Source organism: Sinocyclocheilus anshuiensis, unplaced genomic scaffold (assembly GCF_001515605.1).
Source record: "Sinocyclocheilus anshuiensis isolate Anshui unplaced genomic scaffold, SAMN03320099.WGS_v1.1 scaffold1641, whole genome shotgun sequence".
Classification (NCBI taxonomy): domain Eukaryota; kingdom Metazoa; phylum Chordata; class Actinopteri; order Cypriniformes; family Cyprinidae; genus Sinocyclocheilus; species Sinocyclocheilus anshuiensis.
The window spans coordinates 126560-147389 of record NW_015539968.1 but is presented as its reverse complement, the minus strand read 5'-3'; the positions used below and the strand labels follow the sequence as shown (position 1 = coordinate 147389).

Genomic DNA, 20830 nt, shown 5'->3' with positions numbered 1-20830 from the left:
GACGCGGATTTAAATGCAGCCGACAGAAAATCCTGCCGCGCCACAGAGCGCCATTCACATAGTTTTCCATTAAATTCCATTATATTAGTCCCGAATTGTTGTTAATGCTTCATTTATAGAGCTATAATATAGATTGTGCTTTCTCTTTCCGTTTGCTCCGTTTTTTAAACACCAAACTTCAAACTCATCTATGCCTTATTGTTCATTCATTCTTGAAGTAAACTTGTGTCCGTTTGGTGATTAAATAAACTGTTTTAGACCGCTGCTCGAATTGAACGCGACACGTCTGGAGTGTGTGTGATACCGGTGAGTTCTCCTAGACTCAGCGCTGCACTTTTATTTTGATTGGATAACCATCAAGTGTTCAAGAATAGAAGAAGTTAAAGTGTGAGAGTATACATACAATATTCAAATGTATATAATTTTAATGCTATGGTCTTTGTGTATATATTTAAAGATGTGCATCTTTAAGCATGACTGTTGAAATGAAATGGTAACACTTTAAAATAAGAGTCCATTTGTAACATTAAGATTAATGAAAGCTGTGTAATGAAAGTATTGTTCCTTGTTAGAGTGTGTTAATTTCAAAATTGTTATTATTATTATTACTACTACTACTAGTATGGTTCAGTACTGTTTTTAAGCATTATGCATTATTTTAGTTTTTGTTCAGTATCCATTTTAAAAACTATCGGTTAATTAATCGGTATTGTGGTCCACGTATCGCAAAATCCACTATCGGTCAACCTCTTATATGTAATATGTATATGTATGTAATATATATATTATTTCCTTGGCAACTAACCGAAATAAAATAAAGTTAAGCTATAGTACTAAAATTAAAACTAAAACTTAAGTTACTAAACTGAAATAAAAAAGAAGGAATATTAAAACTGAAAAAAGACTAATAAACATTAAAAACTTAAAAAGTATATGTTTCCTTGGCAACTACTTGAATAAAAAGTTGAACTTGTCAACTTAAATACAAAGTTGACTGGAAGGAAGAAATTGGGTAGGAAAAGGTGCACAAGCAACAGGGATGACCGCGAGCTTGAGAATACTGTCAAGCAAAGCCGATTCAAACACTTGGTAGAGCTTCACAAGGAGTGGACTGAAGCTGGCCAACATGCCTGACCTGAACCCCATATGGAATCTATGGGATATTTTCAAGAGAAAGATGAGAAACAGTCAATCCAACAATACAGACGAGCTGAAGGCTCAATAGTGCCTCAGCAGTGCCACAGGCTGATCGCTCCATGCCACACCTCACTGATGCTGTCATTTGTGCTTAAGGAGCCCCGACCAAGTATTGAGTGCATAAATGAACATACTTTAAAGAACTTGAGCTTTTCTGTTTTGCAAATCCTTTTTTTTTTTTTTTCTTAGGAAATATTCTAATATTTTGAGATACTGGATTTTTGACTTTCATGAGCTGTTAAGCTCTAATCATCAAAATGAAAACAAAAAAAAAACTTTTGAAATGTTTTACTTTACATGTAATGAATATAGAATATATGAAGGCTTCACTTATTGAAATAAGTTACAAAAAAAATGAACTTTTTCCACGATATTCACATTTTTTTAGATGCACCTGTATACAGCAATTCAACAATGAATCGCATACTGAAAACCCATAATGCTTATCAACTGCCATTTTTGATTAAAACACACACACTGAGTATAATTGCAGGTCTGGGGTTTCGTGCAGGTGGTTTTAATTCACCTTAACTCAGCAACCCATCTGAAAACCCTCGCAGGCTTCAGCACCACCAAGACATCTCAGCTAATGGGTTTCAGACAAAAGCAGGAGTGAAAGAGCGAGCAAAGAACAGACTGCCCGCCGTGAAAAGTTTCCAGGCGAGAAAAGCTAACCATGGAGGAGAGGAGGGGGTGCATGAGCGTGAACCGCTGTCTTTAATGAGCTACACCACTCAAACCTGCTCATGGGTCAGAGATGTAACGAACCAAAAGACCCGGTGCCTGTGCCAACCTTAATGAGCACCAAGTCCAACAGCAGGTCAGGACTCAAACGGCTTGAATGGAGAACAATAGTAAACAGCATGAGGAACAAGAAGAGTTTCATTAAAAAGAGAGAAGGAGAGTGAGAGAAAATTAACCTGGAGAGCCAGGCAGGGAGGTAAAGATAGAAACAGCCTCACTAAATGGAAGACAGCAATACACGCCATAGAATACAGCTGAAGACCCAGTGGGCAAATGCGAATAAAATACGATCGGCTGCTCCAATAATACTGCTTGCTGCCGTTTAGTACGTTCTGTGACCTTTAAGAAAAAATGATCATCTGTCTGCTGGTTATGTCAGCTGATATAAGAGACCTTTCTCTCGGTCTCTCCCACTGCGAAAAAGACTGGTGAGCTTTCACTGCCAAGTTGTACGTGGTATTACAGATAAAGTGAACAGCAGAATACAGTAGTGGGGTTGGATCGATACCAAAATTCAGTATGATACAAGCCTCTGGTACCTCGGTATTGACCCTAAATTTATACCGTAGTCCAGTGGCTTTCAAAATCCTGTTTCAGAGAGGGAAAAAGTGTAGAAGAAACTGCTTCACTGTTTCATTCTGCATCCTAAAGAATAACTGAAAAGCATAATACTTCATTCTATTGACAGTCGGGTCTTGATAGTTAAAAACAGAAATAGTGCATATAATTGTCAGGGAAAAAAACTATTTATGTTAAGCTCACTTGCAACTTATTTGCATGTGCTCACATAATTTTATTTGTGATCTTTCTACTCACCACTGTCGCCTTTAGCTCGCTCTGGGGGTTTGTAAGGAACAATCCTCTGTAAAACTGCTTTTAAACAATATTTATGGTGGAAAGGGCTATACAGTATACATGACTCTAAAATGAACATAAAGCTTTCATTTCAGGTTTAATATAATAATGGATGGAAAAAAGACACTATCAATTTAATAAACAGATAAGCATTATATAAATCTCACATAGCCAGACTTTCAACTATAAAGCCTATTTCAGGATGAATAAACACAATGAGCTAGGCATTTTGTCCTAGAAAAACCTTAATATGAATAACCAAATTAAACAGTTTTTCATTAAAAAAATACATGTAAAAAAATAATAAAAGGTGTAACGCAAACATGACAAAAAGAGACTGAGATTGAGTTTTGTAACAATCAAATCCACTCACTGAAAAAATGTGATACCTGGAAAAGCTACACTATTACAGTATGAAAAACATTAATGCACTACAACTTCAAAAGTACTATTAATTTTCAAAATCATCACAAAAGGAAGCAATGTGAGACTAAATGTGCAACTACAAAAAAAGTAATGTGCTTTATTCAACTATATTCACACATACAGTAAGCACTAGAGGAGAGTTTAGCTTCACAGTGGAAGAGAAAAAAGGAATAATGTCTTTGCATGAAAGGTTGTATCATGTAAAATATAATTTTTCCTTACTCTTTTGAAATAAGATTTTGATGTACTATGTAACAATACTCTAATGTGCACTATGTAAAGCACCCTCCCTGATCCACCGAAAGCTTTTATGAAAACTATAATGCAAAACTGACTCATCAAGAAATATTTTTTTATCACAACCACAAGCTCATTAAATGGATAATTCACCCAAAAATGAAAAATCTGTCATCATGCCCTCACCCTCAAGTTGTTCCAAACCTGTATAAGTTTCTTTCTTTTGTGAAACATAAAGAAGGCATTTTAAAGAATGTTGGTAACCAAACAGTTGCTGGTAGTCATTGACTTCCATAGTATGAAAAAAAATAAATACTATGGAAGTAAATGGCTACCATCAACTTTTAGACCTTTAGACCTTCTGGTAAAATTCAGGAAGCAATAGAGGGCGTAGAGAAATGGTCAGTGGAATGGGGATTCAGATTCTCTATATCCAAAACGTGTTGTCAGTTTTTTACAAAAAGAAGGATCGCAGAAAATATTAAACTTTATTTATATAAACAACCGTTAGAAAGGGTAACAAAATTTAAATATTTAGGTCTGTGGTTTGATTCTAAATTAACATGGAAAATCCATATTGACTACATTGAAAAGAAATGTAGTAAAGTACTAAATCTAATGAGATGTATAGTAGGCCAAGAATGGGGGGCAAATAAACAATCAATGATCACCTTATACTGTGCACTTCTACGATCTGTTTTAGATTATGGATGTATTATATATGGATCTGCCTCAATCAGTATGCTTAAAAAGTTAGATCTTATTCAAGCACGAGCTTTGAGATGTATAACAGGTGCAATTAAAACAACTCCAATCTCAGCAATGCAAGTTGAAACAGGAGAGTCCCCATTAGAAATAAGACGTAAAAAATTATCTGTTGCTTACTGGATCAATTTACAAGGGCATAATTCAGATCATCCGACAAAATCAATATTAGAGGGGAGTTGGGAGACAATGAACTTAACACGAACAGGGTTTGCATGGGAAGTAAAGGATTGGGCTGCAAAAATGTCACTAAATAATATTACATTTTCACCAACAGTTACAATTTCCCCAATACCTCCTTGGTTTTTCAGTCAACCTAAAGTTGATTTTCAAATTCATGAATATATTAAAAAAGGACAGATTGACATTGATATCAAAACCCATTCAACAGAATATATCAGAACAGTTTATTATGCATTTCTGCCAATAGACACTGATGGCTCAAGAAACCCAGAAATAGGTCGTACTGGATCTGCATTCTATGTTCCAGAATTTAAAATTGGAAAATATGGAAGGTTAACGGATGGGACATCAGTACACACAGCCGAAATGGTGGCAATTCAAATGGCACTTAGTTGGGTAGAAGAAGTGATGCCAAATAAGGTAGTGATTTGTTCAGATTCAATGGCATCACTTACCAGTCTTCAAACTTTTCAAACTGTTAGATATGATATCTTATATCAATCACAAGTGCAGTATGGAGTACCTCAAGGCTCAGTACTAGGGCCGTTACTTTTCATGCTTTACATGTTATCCTTGGCAGATATCATCAGGAAACACAGTGTTAGCTGTCACTGTTATGCTGCTAACACATTTCTAATATTCAAATCCGTTAAAGGATTGTTAGGCTACATTAATTAGGACAACCGGAACTGGGAGAACTTCCCATAACAACCGATGTACTTGCTACATCGTTAGAAGAATGGCATCTACGCTAATATTAGTCTGTTTCTTTCTTATTCCGAGGTCACCGTAGCCACCAGATCCAGTCTGTATCCAGATCAGATGGTCACTGCAGTCACCCGGAACCAGTCCGGTTCGAGATGACCTCGACAGCCATGAATGTCAGCGGAGACCAGGACAACTAGATGAGCCCCAGAGACAGATCCCCAGTAAAGACCTTGTCTCCTAGACGGCCACCGGGACAAGACCACAGGAACCAGTTGAGTCCTCTGCTCAATGTGACTTTGCTGCAGCCTGGACTTGAACTGCTGGTTTCGTCTGGCCAGAGGAGAACTGGCCCCCCGACTGAGCCTGGTTTCTCCCAAGGTTTTTCCTCCATTGTGTCACCGATGGAGTTTTGGTTCCTTGCCGCTGTCGCCTCTGGCTTGCTTAGTTGGGGACACTTAATTTCCAGCGACATCGTCGACTTGATTGCACAGATACTATTTAAACTGAACTGAGCTGGATGATGACATCACTGAATTCAATGATGAACTGCCTTTAACTGAAAATTGAGTGTTTACCATTGTAATTTTGCATTAATGACACACTATTTTCCTAATTAATGCTGTACAGTTGCTTTGACACAATCTGTATTGTTAAAAGCGCTATATAAATAAAGGTGACTTGACTTGTTAAACAGAAGATACTCATAAAGGTTTGGAACAACTTGAAAGTGAGCAAATGACAGATTTTTCATTTTTGGGTGAACTATCCATTTATTGCATGACTGCCCATGATTCACATCAGTACATATTCAGTATTTACCAACTGTATAGCTGTTAGTCATAAATCAAAAATCCTAAGGTGTGATAACAATAGCCTGTTTAATATACAGGGTCAGAGCGCTGGTGTATGATTGACAAGTAAAACTAAAATTCAAACTTTTGGTGCAACAAAGCTTGACATTATGGACTTCTGGAGAAAATGCTATAAAAAAAAAAACTGAATAATGGACCCTTACAGACTATGAGAAAATGCATATATCATCTGTATTCGGATTACCCATAATTCATTAGCATTCAAAAGTGTTGCATCAGCATGGGGCCCAACAATTCGAGTGTATAATTGTTGCAATAATTATTTGGGATTTTATTGACCATGTTATAAAGAGGAAAAATGCCTTGTAATCATGTTTTCATGGCAGAGCAAACCAGACCTGCAGGAGCCATTGGAAATGGACAGAGGAAGCTCGTCTCCTCTTTGCATGGCTGTATAAAAAAATAAATAACAGCATAAAGCTTCTCTCACAGAGCTTTTAGACCCTCATCCACAAGAGGAACAACATCACACACACCGTTATAGCGTATAATGGGCAAAAGTGACGATCTCGCCGGGTTATGGAGGGGCATAAATCTTTAATAGCACAGAGGCGAAGAAACAGGATATCAGTAAATGAAACTTAAGTGGATTTTCAGGCTTTTGTAGAAAGACAAGTTATTCGGTAATGAGCTGAGAGTAGAGTAGGAGACAGACAGACAGAGAGGTTTGACTTTTCAAGGCCCTTCCCTGACCACTACAAGCGTTATCTTATCCTGACACTTTCCTCATCTGATTAGACAGAAAGAAAAAAATGCATGAAAAAAATAAAAAATTCACACTTTCATAACCTTCAGTGTTAAAAACATTGGATTCCTCGAGCAGAACGTCAAATTACACTTTCACTGCCAAGCAAAAAAAAAGTATTCATTGGTATTTGTCTCGTTTTCCAGTAAAGATGTCTAAATATCTTATAAAAACAAAATTATTTCAGAGAATATCTCTCAAATTAAGTTATACCCCATCGTTATTTTTCCCGTTTTTAAACCCAAACTATAATATTTTTTTAATGCATGCTGTCAACGGCTATATGCGTTACACTTTTTTAAGATTTAGAAAACAAGAATAATAGAACAGCAATTTCAAAAGAATAAAAGCAATATAAAGTAGTATATAAAATACATATTTAAAACCTCTACGTATAGCAAAAATTGACAATCAGCAGTTGGCAATTCTCCTACATCCCTGAATGAGTCAGTGCATTTGAACAAAATGGTCGAGTAAATCAATCAATGACTCAAGTCAAGTCACTTGTTTCATTCCTAAATGAATAATGTTTTTAATTAATCATTTAACATATTTGAATGATTCAGTTACTCATTAAAGACAGTCACTTGTTGTCAGCTACTGGTGTAAATGTAAGAAAAAGTCACTGTAAAGTCCTCACCACTAACACACAGACTGACAGTCTGTCTGGTATGAGCACAGAAAAGCAGAGTGATATAAAAAGTGAAAAGTCCCAGTGCTGCTGGACTGTATATAGTTAGAGATTAAATTAACTCTGTTCAATCATGCATAGCTTATTGTGGCTAAACACTTTTTTCCACTCCAAGTAAAGGCCAATTATAAAAAGAAAATAACAACAAAAACCTTCGTGTCAAGTTGTCAACACGAGCGAGGAAAACTAAAATACTGAAAATCTATTATTTGGGCCTTTTTGCCACTTTTATTCATAGCTACTCTAGAAGGAAGGAAGGAAATAACAGGGAAGATGAGGAAGGGAATGGGATTAGACATTTTTATGAGCCAGATTTTTTGGAGAACTATTCCTTTCATATGAACTTTCAGGGCTGAACGATTTTGGAAAATAATCTAATTGCGATTTGTTTTTACCAATATTGCGATTGCGATTTAATATGCAATTATTTTTTAAAGCTCTTTATGTTCTGTATTATTCAACAACGACAAGCTATAAATCATTGTATAGTATGACCAACACAATATTAGATAGATTAAACATAAATGTTCTTTTCTGTAGGCCAGGCCTATATGTTACGATGAAATTAGTTGATGCATGAATTGATATGAATTACATTTTTATTTAACAACTACAATCACAGTATATTGACTGATTTGTTGAACTTCCAACCTTGTAAGCATGTAATAATTATGTTTAAATAAGCCTGGTGTAAACATTAATATGAAAGTCAGTAACAAATCACAAACTAAAGTAGATTGCAGAAATATAAAAACAAATCTGTTGCTTTACCACACTACTTTAGGTAATTCAAAGTCACTGTAATAAACATATGTAAACGTGGACTGCACATTTTAAACACTTGTCTGTTAACTTTAGACCAGTGGTTCTCAAACTTTTTTGGTCACGCCCCCCTTTAAACCTATAAAAACAATATATTCTTTATTCTCTCTATTCTATTCTAAATCTATTCTAAATTCTTTTTTAATTTAAAAAGCCTACAGGGAAAAAAACACCTGCATAAAAATCGTGTTCTGTGGGGTAAAATACACGTTTTTTTGGAGGGGTTCCCCAAACCGTGGACTTGGCAACACTGTAGCGTGCCAACTTGATGCTTCCTCTGAAGACTGCTTAGATGTGTTCGACTTGAAGCAGCGCTGCTTAGATGGTGTGTGCCATCAAAGTACTGCAAGAGCAATAAAAGAGAGCGGACGTCTCCTTATGCTTTCTCTCGTTGTACTTTGCTGTCATACACTGATCGATCTTCAAGTCGAGCACACCTCTTTACTCTTGCGTGTCACGTGACTGAGTGTAATCGCAGCCTCTGCGATTGAAAAATTGCGTTTTTTCATATCGCAATATTATCGCAAATGCAATTAATCGTTCAGTCCTAACTCAAACTTTAAAATATAGCATAAAAAATTGTGAATAAAGCTCTGTTTCCATCCCATGTGTTGAAGAGAATAAAATCATCACTTCCTTGGAAATTGGAGCAAAGTACCAATAATACAAATGAAATTTTCCTACATAATAAATGACTTGCGTTAAGATGAAATGCAAAATGTGCTGTCATTAGGGATGGGTACCGAGAAGCGGTATTTTTTTGGACCGGTACATAATTGGGTCAATACCGGACTCCCGATAAGCTTCAGGACAAACGATACTGTTATCGATACTTGCGTTGTTTTATCTCCGTATACTTCAGTGTTAACAACGAATTAGAAGCTGCTGCTGGTCATTTTCCTTCACTGAATGATGTGGCCGACGTTTGCTCGGCGTGCGTGTGATATCCATACACATGTGCTGTGTGTGTTTGTGTGCAATCAGTCATAATGGCAAGAGTGAAATGTTTGAAAGTGTGGGCTCACGTTACAAAACTAAGCGACACCAGTGTCAGATGCAATATATGCAGTAGTGTAATAGTGAACAGAGGCAACACTACTAATATAATGAAACATTTACTAACAAAATACAACATCTACCTCAAGCAATGCATTGTATTATGTCTCGTGGCTCCAGCTCCAACTGAAACTCGCGAGACACATTCACATCAAATGTTGATTCGGTAGAGTTACACTCACGAGACTTATACGCAATCACAAAAGTACATTTTTGCACATGCTTTAAAGCCTTGCCGGTTTAACGTTTCATTTGCGTGCTGTTCTAACATGTGCTTTATTCAGAGCACGTACACCTGAAGCGTCCGTACACTAAAAGGCTGGTCAAACAGCACCTGATAACTTAGTTATCTTAGTTATCGTCTGATTGCGCTAATACTGTCAAAAACACACAAGGTTTACATATAAACAGTTAATTATGTCTAAAGTGAAAGTAAACTGTTGAGAGAAAAACAGATGCGTGCAGCTCTCTTGTCATTAAAGGGATAGTTCACCCAAAAATTAAAATTCTGTTATTATTTACTCAGTCATGTTGTACCAAACATGTATTAATTTTTATTTATTCTTTTGCTGAACACAAAAGAAGATATTTTGAAGAATGTAGGTAACCAAACAGTTCTGGTCCCCACTGACTTTAATAGTATAAAAAAAAAAAAAAGAAAGAAAGTTACTGGGGACCAGCAACTGTTTAGTTTCCCACATTCTTCAAAATAACATTTTATGTTCAACAGAAGAAAGAAACTCATTCAGGTTTAAAACAACTTGAGAGTGAGTAAATGACGACACAATTTTCATTTTTGGGTACTATTCCTTTAATGTTAATAAAATAAAACAAAGAGAAAAATTACTCACTGCTCTTTACTGAAGAATTTTAATACAGTTGCTAAAGTTCAGCAGTAATAAAATAGCTTGAAATTTTCGACAACTTTTCACTTCATATCTTTTTGCACCAAATAGTATCGATAACAGTATCGATAAGTACCGGTATCAATAAGCAGTATTGGTATCGGTATCGATAAAATGTAAACGATGCCCATCCTTAGCTGTCATGTTATTTTACATTCAAATTCCTGATGTTTGGGAATGTAATCGTGTGAGACAGTTATGGGAGGTGATTATACCAAATCATTTTGATGACAGACTTTGGCTAAAGAATTTTAAAATGAGTAAAATAACATTTGTGCTGTTAGTTCAGTTATCCAATCACATGATCTGTTGAGGCATATGACTTTGATGCACATGGAGGAACTTATTCCATAAATGTGTATGCATCATAGTTCACATGCATGTCCTCATATCGGATAAAAAAAAATGTGCCACCTCAATAAAGTGCATAGGGCTTTTTAATGGACATTTTTAGAATATGCACGCATCTTGGCACTTCCATCCAGCATTTTTTTATGTGATACCCCAAAATTCACATAAAAATAGGTGGATGGAAACATAGCTAGTGTCAATGTAATGCACACTTTATCTCAGCACACACAATCACACTCATACTGTGAGTACTGCAGGAGATTTTCAGCTTCCTAGTGAAAGCATCTGGATCTGAGAAACACCCTGTGTTGTGAAAAGAGACAAAAAACGCCTTTCGAAGTGTGAAGATCGCAGCTCTCTCTGAAATCACACTCATGCGTGCCCCGCCTTCCAGTGATACCCAGAAAATCCAACGAATGAGGCCCCACTGCCAGATATCCGCTGGCCAAAAGAGTCTCCACTGTGCCGCCTGTATCCGAGAGCCATCTTCAGTCACACAGCAAACACAAGCACCATGAAGAACCGTCTTATTTACATACTATCATATTCTACTTCTCGTCTTTCTTTCATTCCAGCTTTATTTGTTTCCTATCTGTCCTGCTTGTTTTCCCGCCTCCTATTTTTTCACCCATTACAATTTCAATTTCATCCTTCCATTTCGTTCTCCTATTGCCTTCTCCCTGCCTTTTGAAATTGAATTTGCTGGCAGTCCTTCATAAATAACTTTCTCCCCACGGAGGAGTGCGGCCTTATTCAAACTGTAGCCCGGAGCACAAAGACATACTGATTAACAGAGTCTCTCTCTCTCTCTCTCTCTCTCTCTCTCTGTCTCTCTCTCTCTCTCTCTCTCTCTCTCAGTGTCTCTCTAATCCTCTGTTATCCAGGGCTGCTGTTGTACTGTCCCTTGCTCTTCTGAGCGATGCATTAACATCCTGCAGCGGTAAAAGATTAATACTGTATAAATGAGGATGGGAGCACCACAGGGGTGGATTGGTGGCCTAGATTAACATTAGAGTGCCGCGGGTTGAAGGTTTGCCAGACAGCCTCACCGTGAGCTCCCTAATGTAAGTACCGAACACTCCTGAGCACAGATTGGGATCGTTTAGCTGTATCGAACCCATGTCACATCCATCCTAAAGCTGTAAACAAAAAGTCTGTTCATTATTTAAAGGAACAGTTTGCCCAAAAATGAAAACTGTGTCATCATGTGACAGAATTAAGTCTTCTGAAGCCCTAAGTCGACCCAGACGGAATCCGCAGACTGCATGGATTTTGGGGGTAAATTTGCAGAATGCATTTAAACATAGTAAAATTAAACAGAGCTGAAAGTACAAAATCACCAAATGTTACTGATTTTCATGTCCCAGAATTGAAACTAACAAGCCAAATTTCTATACAGTATATATGATTTTTTATTTTAAATGTATTCAAATTCAAATTTTTTGCTGCTATATGCAGCCCAAAAGTTTGGGGTTGATACGTTTTTTTGTTTGTTTGTTTTTGAAAGTCATCTCTCATGATCACCTGACCACAAGGCTGCATTTATTTGATTAAAAATATAGTTAAAACAACAATATTCTGAAATATTATTACAACTTAAAATAACTGTTTTCTGTTTGAATATATTTTAAAATGTAATTTATTCCTGTGATAGCAAAGCTGAATTTTTAGCATCATAACTCCAGTCTTCAGTTTCACATGATCCTTCAGAAATCTTTCTAATATGCTGATTTGCCGGTCAAGAAAAAAAAATATATATTCTCAATGTTGAAAACAGTTTTGCTGCTTAAAAACATGACGCATTTTCTTTCAGGATTCTTTAAGGAATACAAAGTTCAAAAGAACAGATTTTTATTTTTTTGAAGTAGAAATCTTTTGTAACATTATAAATATCTTTACTGACACTTTTGATCAATTGACTTTCGAACAGTAATGTACATAGCCTCAATACACATTCAATGTATGGGAAACAGCTTTGAATCTCTTCAAAATACACTTAGAAAAAGTTTGATGAGTTTCGAACTACATAGGAGTGTATTAATGAAGACAGGATTTTCGTTTTTGGGTGAACTGGACAGAATCAGGTTCTCTCTCAGCAGCCTATGGAAATACTGCAGTCGAGGGGAATTATTGGTCACCACAGGTTGTTTGGTAAGACCACAAGACTACATATCACATTACGGATTTCCAGTTGTCAAGGGCAAGACGTAGATGAAGGGAGGGGGAACGGAGCGCCTCTCTTCCTCAAACATGCAGAGACAGTATTTCACAGCTACACGCTCCAGCTCATTATCCCTGACCCATGGTGTCGAATCAGTGCTCGGCGTCTGAGATTCCAGGCTCATTTGTTTTTCGAGCTGACCTGAGAAAGCCCCCACACGGAACCTGCTGAGACTGACAAATGCAGACACAAAAAATGCCGCTCTTTTCTACCCTCAAACAGAAAATGAGAAGCGTTGTACGTTTTCCACACCGCTGTGTTTTATGGGGGAAGAGAATGCTTTAAAATCACCCATCCCATCACGCAAGGTCTGCTGGAGATGATTAAGCCTGTAGAGGAGCCGGGAAACGACTGCGGCTTGAGATCGGGATGGCATAATCCGAGGTGACGCGCAAACATCTATTGCATTTTAGTAAATACAAACGTAAAAATAGATTCTGAAAACAATGTCACACATGACACGCACTGGTTACTCACTCTCATAAAAGTCCTGTAAACCTGATTCATGATTCTTAAACTGATTTATTTGGTCGTTAAAGGTGAAGTGTACCATTTCTGCACTGCTAGCAGCATGAAATGAAACTGCAGTCTGTTTGAGGAGATTGGACATTGGCTTGAGTTTGAGGTGGGACTAAGCAAAGGAAGACGAAAAACTTTTGTGCAGACCTGCTTTGGTGCTGCTAATGGTGGAGGAAATGACATACTTCACCATTAAATATTATTCGTCCCTTGGAGATGATCACCCAGCGCAACGCTGGGAAATAAAACACAGCTCACAGTAAATTACACTGGCTAGTCATTTCTTTGACATAACTAGGAACCTTAATCAGATGTTAAGGGTAAAATCAATATGTGTTGACTGCAGTTAACGAGCAGTCATTAGATTTTATGAGGAACAATTCGAGTCTCTCAGGAAACAGTTGTCACTTCACACAGAGGAAAAGTGAATAAGAGAGAGTGTATTGCTGCATGTCTAAAATCATTTCAGTGAAAAGACATCTTGTAATAAGTACTTGTCATTAACTGCCTAAGCAGGATCAACTAGTGACAGAGCAAAACAAGAAAAATAAAAAGAACAGAAAGATAAAGAAATTATGGATGCTTTTTAAGCCAACCTCTGGCAACTCGTTACAAGGATATGAATGTTTGAGAAAACGGATTTATGCAAAGAAAACACTAAAGCATTCTGTCCGTTTGCATTTCTCTAGTTTGCTTTGTATTCATTTGTAGTGCAAACACCATTGTTTTTATCCTTCTGATGTAGTGTTGTCAAAAGTACTAGTACTTTGGTACCAAGTTGATACTTACATTTTTTTTAAATTTAACAATACCAGCTTTTCTGCAGTACCGCTAATACAGAGTCCTGGGTCAATTCGGTTCCCGCTGCTTTCAAAAGCTCCCGTTTGTATTTGTGTGAGAACTCTGTGAAGAGCATTAAAGATTTCTATTTACAACATGTTCTTGAAGTGTTGAGATATGTAACCAATCACAGACATGTTTGTTGAGCATGTGAATGTAATAGCCAATCAGAGGTGTTTAGGTTACACAGAATTTGCTCAAAACACCGTAAGGTTAGAACAAACAAAGTATAAACACAATGGGCCTCATTTATCAATCTAACGTAGAAACGAGCGCAGATCTGTGCGCACAAATCAATTTACGACAGAGTTCACGTGTGATTCATGAAACATTCGTATGCCGCCAATCTACCCTGGTTTTGAAGCCTCGCCCCTAGAGTTTACGACACGGAGAAACGAAACCCGGCCAAAAAGAGGAAGTAATCTCGTGAAAGAGAAATTTATCTTACTCCAAAAACACCCGTTAACTTTGTAGGCCTAATTGTAAACAATTAGGCTACATTAATATGTAATTTATGTATATTAAAATACTGGAAAATATAACCAGCCTTTTTAGTTCCCCTCACTCTACAACAAATATTTTCAATTTAACGGTATTCAGAATAGAACAAGAATGAAAAATAAGTAGTTATAAAATTAGGCTATAGTGGCATTCATTATAAACAGCATACAAATGTCAAGCAAAACTGAAACGGCATTGGGCTCACGAGCCTGCCTCATACCACAAGAATCCAAATGTATCCATTTTTGCCATATTTGTAACATTTGTTTGCATAACTATTATTCATTATGTAGCCTAAACATGGCTTTATACCTCAGTCATGTTCTAATATCTGTGTAAAATCCTTCACGTGTGCAAAAATGTTTGTTTGGGCGCTGCACGCTGATTTTACACGCTGAGTTTGGTTGACTGCATTTTAGTTTGATGATGAATGGCTGAAATGTCAGGCAACGCTAGATCTAATGTTGTTTGTGTGTGCGTGAGGCGCCTGTGCGATCAGATGGATTAAATCAAATAAAGATATAAAGAAAAGAAATTAAATGCATTAAGAGTGTCACAAAAATGAGCGTAGCCTATACTTGTTGCACAGTGGTTTTTTTATTTTGTTAATCTTTTAATTATATTATAGTCTATTATATATTTTGTGTTATCCTATTGATTTTATTCCTTTTATAGACTTAATTTCTGTTTTTCTCCTTTCACAGAAGTGCTGCAGGTGCATGATGCGACGACTGAATCCTCACGGTCTTGTTTATGCTGCTGCTATTCGCGCATATAAAGCTAAAGCCCTGTACAAAACAACAACAAAAAAAGACATTCTAATCTTACTGGTTAACGATCGACTAATGAGCTTCGTTTGACGGTCAGGAATATAAAAATGAACAAAATGCTGTCAATCTACAATTCTCCACCATATTTACTATGCTGTGCGCAAGTTCAGGTGACTCAAAAACTTGCGTACACGAGCAGAGACCAGACGTGAGATTTGATCGTAGCCACCGCTCACGTCCATATTGATAAATTCCAAGTTTTGCGTTGAAACGACCGTACGTCCAATTTTCTGTCGTACGTTCGTTTCGTAAATAAGGCCCAATAAGTATAAGTGATATATTGTGCTGTATAGACATTTTTTTTGTAGGATACATTGATTGTAACTTCTCTCTCTTTCTGTACTGTATTTTATGTACATAATTTTGAAGCTTTATTTTTACTAATTACTATTGAAATTTTATATTTACAATATTCTGATGCATGCATTATTAAATCACAAAAATAAAACCCTATTCTTTTTTCAATATAAGAATAAAAATCACTCCTAATCTTGAATTTGAGAGAGTAGCACATCTGTCCTGCAATAAAAGAGAGTAGTAAATATAAGAGGTACGTGATGCATTATCTACAGTATGTTGAAGTAATGTTGTCATAAAAAAAGATAAGATTGCTCATAGAATTATAGGTAAGAGATGTAACGTAACCCTGAATCGTTAATAACAGTTTTTAAAGATCTGTTCAATCTGCCAGTGAGCATTTATACGTTAAAACTAAGCCCAGGTCTGTCTTCTTTATCCTTTCCAATACTATTAGCACCAACTGACCTGATCTCAGATCAGAAACTCTCAGCAACAGCTATTCACGTACGCACATGATAATATATTAACGCTGCCCCGGGCGTCTGTGAGACAGTGATGATTATCTCAATCAAGTGCCATTCTCTTTGCAATTTATCTCTCTAACTGTCTCCGTTCACAAGGCATTTGATGCACTGCCAGGCGCTCTTTCTGTTTGCTGGTGGGTGGTTTTGTAAGCCGGCATACAGCCACGGACCAAAGGGCAGAGAGGGAAGAAAAAAAACTCTTTTTTTCTACAGATCTCTGTATCATAACAGGAATCAATGTATCTTCCTGAATCTTAAATGAATCTTACAGACCATCTTACACAGTGCATGCTGTGCTCAGAGCTTTGTGAATTTGCACAAGCATTTATTTCTCTCTGCTTCAACAAGGGATACAGCATACATGGGCTAATGTATTTTGATGCATTTGTATTTTTTATTGGATGTGTGTACGCATTCATTTAATTTTCTATAGTTCAATTACTGACGAAGCAACCTCTAGGACCTGCCATATTCAAGTGGTGAACAAAAGTCAAGCAAACGTGTGACACGGCTGAATCTCCGATGCATTTAGTGCACTTCATTTGCAATACAATAATGACACTGGCATAAATTACTATGCATTTAGTTGTGATGTATATCAAGTAATACCCACACTGACAATATATACACAACCATCTTCAAAAAAATAAATAAATAAAAATGCTTTCTATATGGTAGAATACTATACACATTGCTACTTAAAAGTAAACTCAGGTATGTGGTCTAAGTCTTTACTGGAACATTACATTTTACTTTTCTAAGCCACAATTATGGATCAGTTTTTAATTGAATGGAGCATAATTACACTAAATACCTAATTAGCGCCTCACATGCTTATAAGAAAGGCCTTTCTAAAGTAATTAAGCAAAAAGATTGTGTGGGATTTGGGAGTTTGGTGACGGTTGGTGTGCGCTGGTTTAATGAAACTCCCACTGCATCTGTTTCAAGCCAGCAAAGATTTGTTTAGCGGCCTGTGTATCACGCCAAACAGTGTCAACACCTATGTGCGAATGTGTATTTTTATATCGCTTTTTCTTTCTCTTCTTCTTCCTTTTCTCCTGCCAATTACATAATTTAGTTAAGGATTCTAAGTTGAGAGCTACTCGACATTACATCATGAGCCATCTGTAGTATATTGGAGATAAGAGCAGCAAGTTTTTCTCAAGATTTAGCAGCCACGCAAACATCTCCAAACCCCAGGACGCCTATGCTGATTTCTGCCAATAAAACATTCAGAGATGTTAGCTAATTACTTGCAAATTGCATCTTTCTTAATAAACAAGCAAATACACTTATGAAGCAGTCTCTTTCTTCCCGGCTTGCTCAGTTTCTTTCTCTCTCTCTCTCTCTCTCTCTCGCTTTCATTGCTGTGAGCGAAATGGTACAGAAACTGAAAAGAGGTTTAAACTCTGTCCTTCTGTCATCATGCTTCTCACTACGAGATATTGTGCTGCTAAAAGGCCTTCCAATTTCTTAAAGAGAAAAGGAGCGAGATGGAGTGATAAGGCAGAAAAGTGCTGAGTGTGAAAGTGTGAAAAATGTGTTATCTGCTATGCTGGTCATAGCCCCAGCTCATCGCTCTGACAGAAACACTGACATTCTCACGCCAAACCCTACCGGTCTCTGAAGAAATCTGGTGACACAACTCGTCTGAATATCTTCCTCCATGGCATGTTGATGTGTCTTTGATGAAGAGATGGAGCCACACAGCTTTTGCTGAGAAGCAAGACAGGCTTGATGCCTGATGACATACTTGAGTTTAGCCACAATCCCAATCTGTGAGTTGAAAAGTTAGTGTGGAATTATCACTTTTTAACCACAATTTTTGGATATTGCATAGGAAAAAGCATCACTCCACTTATAAAAAGTGAAAATTTGTAGTCTCTTCAGTTTAAGACACATTTATGATTCAATTTTACACTGTTCCCTGCACATACACTCTCAGTCCCAGTTACAAAACAATATGCTATTTTTTTCCCCCTGTGAAACACAAAATTGACTACTTTTATAGTATTTGCTTGTTTTGTTTTTTGGAACTTGACATCTGTGGTCACTTTACAAATGCAGTATAAAAATTTAAAACTTAAAAACGTCAGTTACACAAATACACAGCATGTGGGTTTGAACCAACATGAAGGTGAGTAAATAATGACTTTCGACTATTACTTTAAGAAATGATGCTCAAACAAGAGCCTCAATCCCATTCCCCATTAATATATGAATAGTTGCTCAAAAAGAACATGCTCCATGCTATGCTGATGCTGCAGCTTATTATCAAACCATATATGCCTTAGTGTGTTAGAGCTCTTAAGACATTCAGTCACTCCCTTGGGCAAAGTGAACTCAAGAGTAACAGCCAGGAAACACATTCTATTGCATAAGTGTGGATTTAATTGAAGAATGGCTGCACCATGCCTACAGCTGCAAACCTTTCGCACTGGTACACCATTTTTAAAGCTCTGTGGTTTTAGTTGGAGATCCTACAGCTGATTCTGCCCATTGAATCCTGGGAAATATTTTCAGTGGATCGCATGACGAGGTGCACATTGCCTCTGCAATAGCATCAAGTTGTTTCACGAGTAAATTACTTGTGCAACATTGCAACTGAGAGCAGTCGGATGAGAGAAAGAGATGGAGTGCAAATCTATGACAGCTATGTGACAAAGTTTTTTAACTGGTAGGATTAAAAAAGGTATAAGACAGAATGCCATTTTCCCCCTACTTTCTTGCTACAGGATTCATGCTACATTCATCAACATTTTGAATATGACCAGTCATGTGAGTCTTTGCAAACCAACTTTCAAACCAAACCTTCAAACTTGCCTCAAGCTGTTCATATATAAGACAAGGAAGATTGTTTATGTCTTAAAAATAAATAATTTGAATGTAAATTCTAAAACAAAATTCAAAAACAAATAACTAGATAAAACACTCTGGCGTTTAAACACTTTCCATTCGATGTCGATTTGCCTGAGAGCCCCAAAAGATTTACATCCAATCCAGAGATGTGAATAACTGCACCTGCTACATTCGTTATCAAAAATATCAGTTCTACGCAGCGCTCTTAAAACGGATTAATTAATGAGTCTGCACTCTCTCTGGACTCAAATCTGCTCTGCTTCTTTAGAGAAGCGCAAATGAGCTCAAGCTCTTGAGAAATAAAAATGCTTAATTCCTCACAGTGAACAGAAAAATACATATGCAAAATCGTCAACAAATCATCTAACCTACATTTGCACATACATTGTTTAAAGAAGCAGATTTAGGATGAAGTTCAAAACCTTCAGGCAGACAACATTTTATCTCATTTTAATGTATACCAATAAGCAGGTACAACATTTTAACATTATTACTCTAACTAGTATTTATTTATGTTACTTGCTTTAATTGGCTAGAAAGTAATTCAATAGTGACAATTCTTCAGTTTGACTATTAATTAGCTACTAGTACTTCCAGTAGCGATTAGTGTATATTCAATTAGACGCTAGTAACATGACACTAGCATGAATATGTGACTAGTACACTAGAATTTATCCCAACTGTCATTATTAACATTTCTAGTTACATTTAATTCACTTCTAAATGGATACTTTATGGTTCAATACTAGAAACAAGGGGAACACACTAGTGTCTACTAAAAGGGTATGGTGTCTATGTAACTAGTACTAGAAAAACTTGAAAAGATACTAGCGAATATTTGAGAGGGGAAAATGCAATTTGTTACCAGCAACAAATGGGACAGTAAGTACTAGTATGTAATGGCTAAGCTGTTGTAACTAATTCAATAGATAAAATAGCTGGACCCTACTGAAACCAGAACTAGCCTAGTGTTTAAATAATTGATACTTTTATACTGATAAAAATACTAGACGCGATTACTCGAATTAAATAAAGTAAAAGTATTTCTTGTTAATACGGCTTGCCACAATACACGTGCATGTATTTGTAGAATGTTGGAATATGTTACAATAGGAGAATTGGGCAACAATAGGACAACAAAATAAACGGATCATCATCGTCATCTCCTTACTTATTAATCTTTCAACCAGTGACCGCGCGAAACAAACACGCAACATCGTGCACAAGAATTTAAGAGATATGTCCGAATAGTTCGACAGGAGACTGCGGGACTTACCTTGATCAAGTAGCCGCAATGAGTGCTGGAAGGACGGGTCCAGAGAATCCTTCTCCGCCATCAGTTCTGGCAAGTACTTTTCGTTATCCATCTCGCCCCGTGCGTTTTGTCCGACAAAAAGCAATTGTCAGTTGTAAGAGGAGAAATGTAAGATCCTGCTGTTGTCCTAAAGCAACCCAGACAAGATGCGCACCAGTCAGAGATTCTATCAGCGGCCGGTGAGCATCTACAAGATAATGTGGAGTTTGCTTTTTTCTTTAGGTGCGATGGCGATAACTACTGTCCATGCGCTTCCCAAATGGTTCGCTTGTAGCCCATCTGCAGGAAATTCGCCGATGCCTCCGTCCAGTCAGAGTCCTCCAGTCAGACTGCCGCTCTCAACTGTAAACAACTGCTTTGAAGC

General features: G+C 37.0%; 1 protein-coding gene across 1 annotated transcript in view; it reads right to left on the bottom strand.

The window, feature by feature from the left end:
- Nucleotides 1–20830, bottom strand: part of LOC107687064 (KH domain-containing, RNA-binding, signal transduction-associated protein 3-like) — a 168446-nt gene extending 147616 nt beyond the window's left edge. The window contains exon 1 of the mRNA XM_016484212.1: nucleotides 20428–20830. Coding sequence (XP_016339698.1) covers nucleotides 20428–20518 — 91 coding nt within the window. The 5' untranslated portion in view covers nucleotides 20519–20830. The remainder of the gene's footprint in view (nucleotides 1–20427) is intronic.